At 37.1% G+C, this 7,705-nt stretch overlaps 1 protein-coding gene across 1 annotated transcript in view; it reads left to right on the top strand.

The window, feature by feature from the left end:
* The first annotated feature begins 54 nt into the window (after window positions 1–54).
* The window catches only part of JKAMP (JNK1/MAPK8-associated membrane protein), an 18,215-nt gene continuing 10,564 nt past the window's right edge, over window positions 55–7,705 (top strand). Inside the window, exons 1-3 of the mRNA XM_012656024.1 lie at window positions 55–205; window positions 1,592–1,683; window positions 2,250–2,404. Coding sequence (XP_012511478.1) covers window positions 55–205; window positions 1,592–1,683; window positions 2,250–2,404 — 398 coding nt within the window. The remainder of the gene's footprint in view (window positions 206–1,591; window positions 1,684–2,249; window positions 2,405–7,705) is intronic.

The following is a 7,705-nucleotide window of genomic DNA, read 5'->3' on the forward strand; positions in this document are numbered from 1 at the left end:
CCGGATCTTCCCTGGAGAAACCTACAGGCGGCCAATGGGTGAGTGGTCGCCGAGATGCGAGAGGCGCTTGTCTTAGTCCCCACTTCTTCCACACGCAGCCGACTCCAGGCTCGGCTCCGGGCGGGCGGCCTTCGGCTAGCGGCGCATGCTCGCCCCTGCTCTCGCCTGCCCTCGGGCCGGGCCGGGACTCCTCCCGGGGTGGGTGGTCCCTGCTCCTGGCAGGCTGCAGAGAGAAAGCGCGCAGTGTGCAGGGGGAAAGGCTAGGTCTTTGTTGTTATTGTGTTCGAAATGTCACTTCAGTCCCTTTGTTTAATATGGAGGAAACACATGCATCAGGGTTGACTTCAAAATTAAAAGCGCGGGCGATAGTGCAGAAAAACAGTAGAGGAAGCAAAGGCGAATTGCTACATAACTTACTGTCTCCTGTTTCAACCTCAAGCTAAGTTCACAGGGCTCGTCACAAAGGGGCAAGACCGTTGAAAAAAAAAATCTTAAAATTTTAGTTATCTTTCACTAAAAGAAATGAAAGGGGAAATTGAACAGACACTTGGGGCCAGGATTTTCTTTGGTAGATGATGAGCTGTTGCTTTCAGTTTATTGTGCTAGTTTTCATGTCTTTTTGAGAAACTTTAGGTTATTGACAGTGAAATGTATTTATGAAGCATCTACTAGATGTGTACCTTTGGTGGCCCCTAACCTGTGGAATCTGACACTCAATACATGTTTATTGAATGAACGAATCAATAAATGAAGGGGATCAGGTGTCATTGATGAAAAAAAACTTTAATAATTTCTCCCCGTGGATGAGGTCAAAGACAATCCTGAGTAGGTCCTGAGATTTGTTTTTTTTTTTGTAAAGAAGAGCTGCTTTTTATTTTCCCTAAACCTTGAGATCAGGAGATTAATTCTAAGGCAGTGGTTCCTAAATAATGGTCAGAAACCCAGTGACAGCCTTGATGAAATTTTCACCTGTCCTCAACAGAAAATGATGAAAACTAGGATAACATAGGAGGATTTTTATAAAGCTGAATTTATTTACTCTAAAGGCTTGCCCTTTATTCTGAAATTATGTTCTTTATGTTTTTCTGGTGTGAGAATGTGTTCTTTGGTGAACAAAGGTGATAATAGATTGTGTACGTACATGTATGTGCTTAATGTCCTGACTGGGCAAGATAAAAGGTGATGACCTTCTATTGATATTCTAATTTTTTAAAAAAATTTATTTTTGAACTTGTAATCAATGAAATTCAAAAGTCTACTCTAATCAAGGAGAGTGGCTGGCTGGAGCCATTGGAGACATACCGCATTAGGCTTTGAGTTCTGGGGATAGATTCTGCTCTGCTGGTTGAGGACTTTAATCATAAAGAACAGTATTAACTCCAAATTTCCAGTATAACTTTCTACAATGTCCTGGTATAAAAAAGAGAAATTTAAATTTAAAAATAAATGCTTCAAGATGTTTGTCTAATATATAGCATTTTAAGATTTGAAACTGTGTTGAGATATTTCTGCCAACTGCTTCGGCTATTATTGCATTATTTTTTTTATAATCACAAAAGATGTTACTATACTGGCATTTGTTTTTAAAAAGCTGTCGATATTCAACCAGCATGCCTTGGACTTTATTGTGGGAAGACCCTATTATTTAAAAATGGCTCAACTGAAATATATGGAGAATGTGGGGTAAGTCTTATGTTTGTATTTCATTTGTAAAATCTATTTGCTTTGGAAATATTTTCACGTGTAGAATCTTTTTTCTTATATATGCTCAGTAATTTGTAAAAGAATATGGAGGCATTCATAAAATATTATCATATTGATGTCTATAATACCTTACATATTTCTTGATAGTCACAATTATTACGTATTTTACAAAAACATTTTCAAATTCCTTTTTTAATGATTTAGTATGGCGATTCATATAGTAAGTTAACATTACAAATACAGGACATTTCTCTGCAATTTTTATATGATGTTAACTAGGTTTTTCATTGAATGTTAGTCAGCTATTTTAGTAACTTAGTTAAAGAAACCTTTAAGAACACTGTACAGATATAGCACATACAATGTAGATTTCTTTTTATTTTACTTATGTATTTATGTTTTCTTTTGTTCATTTCTAAAAGTTACACGTGTAAACTTAAATGTATGAACTGAAATGAGATGTCTTATAGAATGATTTGTTTTTGGAGTGTGTCAGTATTCTAAAATAATATCTGTACACAAAATATTGCTTTTCTATATTGTAGGTGTGCCCAAGAGGACAAAGAACAAATGCACAGAAATATTGTCAACCTTGCACAGAGTCTCCAGAACTTTATGATTGGCTTTATCTTGGATTTATGGCTATGCTTCCTCTTGTTTTACATTGGTTCTTCATTGAATGGTACTCGGGGAAAAAGAGGTTAGCACATTCTATAAATGTATCTGGATGGGCTGATGTTGGAGTAATTATAATTTAGAAGACCTTATCAAGTAATTATGCTTCTGTTGTTTTAAAGGTGGTAAACCTGTTTTTCCTTTATATCCTGATCACTTTTTACTGTGATAAGAAAACTTAATGATAGGGCATGCCTTAGTAATTATTAAGGAAACTGTCCTTTGTCTATTTTACTCTAAGTGATCTTAAAGGAGTTGTTTTTTTAATTTCTCAATTATAATCCTTATTGGTTTTCTACAAAAATATGGTTATGATTACAAACTGTTTTTTGTTACAGAACAAATATTTTGTAATTTAATACTAATAATCCAGTATATTGTAGTTAAAATGATATAGCTATAACCTAATTATGAAAACTCATACTAACACATTAAGTCAACACACATTTATTGAGCACTGTGTCTTGTGTTTGGAAGACTGGGGGAGGAGATACAAAAATAACTGACGTGGCTTATAGTCATAATCTTGTGGAGAAGACAAATATATACATCATTAATTATAAATCAGTTTTAGAATTATAGTGGACGAGTTATAAACAAAATGCTCTGAGTCACAAAGAATTGAGAGATAATTGTTCCTGATGAGATCTGAAAGACTTGAAGAAAAGAACATTGTAGGCAGAGGAAATAGCATGATCAGTGGCATGGAGGTCTGTAACATGTGATCTAGGTTGGGTAGGAAGGGACGTAGTCTGGAGTGGTCGAAGTGTGGGTTGCTATAAAAGAAAGGTAATATAAAGGAGAGTGGGAAAGGTAAGTTGAGGCCAGAGGCAAATGTTCTTGATCAGGATTTGAACTTTATTCTGCTCGGATCAGGGAGCCAAATTCTACTTTGGTACATTTCAGCCATACTGATTTTCTTTTAGTTCATCTAATTTCTCAGGATCTTTCCTGCTTCAGGTCCTTTCCCTTTCTCCAAACTCTTTTTGCTGCCTGAATTTCTCTCTTCTTCATCTGACTGCACTTTTTACCTAGCTGCCTTCTTTTCCTTCAGATTTTAGTTTAACTGTCACCTACTTAGAGAGGTGTTTCCTGTCCCCAAAGTAAGTCTGTCGCCCTTATTTTTCTTTATTAAGAGCACTCCTCATTTTGTTGTTTTCTCTTTAGCACTTTACATTCCCCCCACCCCTGATTATAAGCTTCATGCGGGCAGTAGCCATCTCTGTCCTTGTCCTCCATGCAATCTCCAGAGCCTCGCATAGCAGCTGGCACATGATAGATGCTTACTGTTTGCAGAGTGAATCACTTATTAGTAAAGGTTTTGGTGTGGGGAAGTAGCATCATTGGATGTATATTTTAGGAAGATAACTTCTGTAGAGAGTAGATTAGAGGTGAAATATATTAGAAGACTGTTGTCAAAGAAATAGTGATGGGCAGACTATATAGTAGTAGGAATGGAAATAGAAGGGAGATGGTCAGGTGGAAATAGAATCAGCAGTTTTCTGGATCCACCTAGTAAAGCCAGGAAGGCTTTATTTCCATCAGGAAGGCTTTCATTATTTGTCAGAAGGATTTATAAAAAGACTTTTAAAACAGCAGCTCTCAGCATGCTTTTAATTTCTGTTATGGAATGATGAAAGATGAGGGTGAGAAAGGAGGTGTGATAAACTTAAAGCTAAAATGGAATATTTGCTCAGTTAATTGGCTTGAACTTCTCCATCCCAAAATAAAGAAGAGATAGGGAATGTAGGGACGTACCTCACCAAATGCATTTGAGTTGAAACATCAGATATGTTTTGGGGGAGAGTCTTGGAGCAGAGAGTAGAGGTTGGTTTGAGGGTAGAACAGAGGAGTGGCTGCTGCTCAGCCAGGAAAGGAGGTGGGTTTAAAAAGAGGGAGTTTTTACAACTATACTTTGCCTTGGAAATTGGTACCAAGGAACACAAGGGCCGTTGGTTGCATTTTCCTGGGACATTTCACTTACAGTCAGGAATGGTTTGGGCTGGAAGAATCTTAAGAAATGTTCATAAAACCTGGGATAACCCCAGAGCTAAACTTGAAGGATACACAGATGTGTGAAATGTGTTTTGAGGTGGAGGGCGATGCATGCCCGAATGTGTGCAGCACAAGGAGACCTAGTAATTTAGCATGGCCAGGAGGTGTAGGAGGTGATGCTGGTGAGGAATATTTTTCCAGAAAGGCAGAATGGACTTAGAAGTAGTTTAATAAGGGGAGCTTTAGAATCAGATTTCATTTTATAAGGATCATGTGGCTGATGGCAGATAGATTGAAAGAAAGCATGATGAGAAGAGACTAGTAAGATGGTTACTAAAGTCATGGCAAGAAATAATGAGGTTGGGATTTTGTCTATAAAATTATAAATTCTATAAGGAAGCAAAATATCAGATTATATAATATGAACATATAAATGTTTATTTATGTATTCAATGTTTTCATCTTTGTAAAATGGCACGGAAGTTCTGCTTCCAACAATGTGAGCTAATTAGGAGCTCCAGGTGAGCCACCTGCATGAAATAACTAAAATCTGGAAAAGACTTATTATTTGAGACGTTGCCAGTCCCACTGGAGGTAGGAGGGATTTCTAAGAACTGTTCTCTGTCAAAAACAAACAAACCCACCGTGAGGTGGATCAGAGTGAGGAGGTAGGCAATTGGGATGAGAGAGTTGCTTGAGGTTAATTGCTGATAGCAGCAGTGCTATCTGGATACTGAATCTTGGGCAGCCTGTGCTAAGCCTAGCCCTGGACCCTCAGGGGCCTAAAGCCCAGGTAGTAGTAGCCATGACTGTTGGGAGAAGCAGCAAGTCTTTGCTAGAAAGCTTCCCCATTCTCAATTTAGGCCTATAAAACTCTTGTTCATTAAGATCTAGTAATGACGTCATAGTCTGGTGATTACTACATAAGCATTATGACTTATTGGTAGACACAACAAATAATATATTTATACTCCCAAAGAACTACAGATAATGAACTTTCACCTACCAGAACATATAACTGCTACTCACAAAGAAATAAAGGATGTAGTCACAAAACTGTCCAGTCAACAAGAGATTATTAGGAATAAACAGATTTGGGGGGGTGGGGAAGGAACTTTTAGAAATGAAAGTTTATACTTGCCAAAATAAAAAATGGTAGTCAACAGATTAAAAAGTTGAAAATAGAATTAGTGAGCTAGAAGAAACTGCGTATAAAGAAACAATGGCATGTAGCACTGAGAGAGAAGAAGATGGAAAATATGAAATACATTAAGAGACACAGAGCATAAAATGAGAAGTTGTATGTATTTGTAATACCTACGGGGAATCCTCCTGGGTTCAATTAAACATTCATTCTCAGGAGACTGCCACAGGTCATGCTACTCAGAAGCAGCTCAGCTTACCAGGAGGGCAGCATGACATATTACTTGTCAGCAATAGCTTCTGAAGCAGTTCAGCTCAGGTGGAAGGAGATGAGATCCACAGTGGATGGGTGTGAGAGTTGGCTAGGCTTAAAGTCTTATGCCCCAGAAGAGCTAGTTTCTCTTGTAACGACTCTAGAAGTGTAGCTTCTGGGATCCTGCAAGGGACATGCCAATTACGAGAATCACTGAACTCAGGGAAGCCAAACCACAGTGTCTTCATCAGGTATTTATAGTTAATTTATAGTTCTCCTCAGCCCAGATGTAATTTACCAATCAGGGATCATTTGTGTTAAGTGAATGTTGCCTAGCAATATAGTTGACATTCTATCCTTATCAGACTTCCGGAGGAAAAGAGCTAGAGAGTTAACTGAAGGTTGGATGCTCATGTACAGGGGAAAACTTTTAACTCTTTGCCCATAGTATCTAATCTCTGAAAAATAAAGACAATGAAAGCAAGCTGACGTTTTAAGAGCTACTGGGTACAGTTTTTACAAAAATAATGAGAAACATTCAAAGATCAAAGAAGCAAAACATATCCCAAAGCAGAATAAATAGAAATTCCCACTCATATGCATCATAATTAAACTTCAGAATACTAAAAACAAAGGAGAGGCCATGCAGAAGAGGACCAGGGTGCTCCTGTCAGTAGCCCTGGTTGTGCTCACAGCTGACAGCCAGTACTTACTATAGCCATCTGAGTTAGTCATTTTAAATTCTGCAGCATGGTCAAACCTCTAGTCAAGTGCATCCCAAGTTGACTTCATCTGGAGTAGAAAGGACTGCCCAGTTGAGCCCATTCAAACCACAGAATAGTGAGAAATGATCAGTGGTGGTTGTTTCAAGCCAGTAAGTTTTGGGCTCGTTTGCGGTGATAGATAGGAGAACATTGTTTGAGTTGAAAACTCAGAAGCATCTGTAGACTAGATATTAGAAATAATAAGAGAGTTTAATAAAGAAGTCAACTATAAGATAAATATCCAAAATCTATTACCTTCCTATATTCCATGTAGAGTACTACAAATACTATGATGTAGCTCCAACCAGGATAGCTAAGCTACACTGGATTTATATTATATAAGTACTTGACAAGCTAATTTTAAAATTTATATGGAAGAGCAAAGCAAAGAATAGTCAAGACCACTGAAGAAGTAGAAGACTATATGTAATATCAAGAATTATTATCATATTATTCTGTTGTCTCAGGAATAGGTAAATGAACTCAAAGAACAAAACAGGGAACCAAAAAACGGGCCAATTATGTATGAAACTCTATAGGGCAGAAGTGACATGACAAATTAGTCAGGGGAAAGGAGTGTTTATTCAACAAAATGCTGCAGCTGGGACAATTGGCTATCCAAATGGGAAAATCTAAAGTAGATCCTACCTTACGTTATACACAGAATTCCCTTCTAGGTGAGTTAAAGATAATTGTGAAAAGCAAAACCTTAAAACTTTTAGAAGAAAATACAGGATAATACTTTTTTATCTTGGAATGGGGAAGGATTTTTAAAAACATTTAAATTGCTAAGCAGAAATAAAAAAGTAATAAAGCCAACTATATTAAAATTTAGAACATGTTCATAAAAAGACATCACAAAGGAAGTAAAAATTCAGCCCACAAACTAAGGAAAACATTTGTAGCATATTAAAATAACAGAGCAGAATGGTTAAACAAAGCATGGTATGGTCACTCAGTGGAATCTTATACAGCAGTGAAAACGACTGAACCTCAGCCCTAAGTAATGCTTTGGATGAACCTTGAGTGGGGAAAAATAAAATCCCCAAAGACTTATATTAGTTTGATACCATTTTATAGCATTCAAAAATGAACAAAACTAAACAGTAGTTTTGAAGCATAAATACAGTTGGGATAAAAACTATTTAGAAAAAGAGATAAAAGCATTTTA

This window comes from Propithecus coquereli, unplaced genomic scaffold, assembly GCF_000956105.1.
Source record: "Propithecus coquereli isolate 6110/MARCELLA unplaced genomic scaffold, Pcoq_1.0 Scaffold5, whole genome shotgun sequence".
Lineage (NCBI taxonomy): Eukaryota > Metazoa > Chordata > Mammalia > Primates > Indriidae > Propithecus > Propithecus coquereli.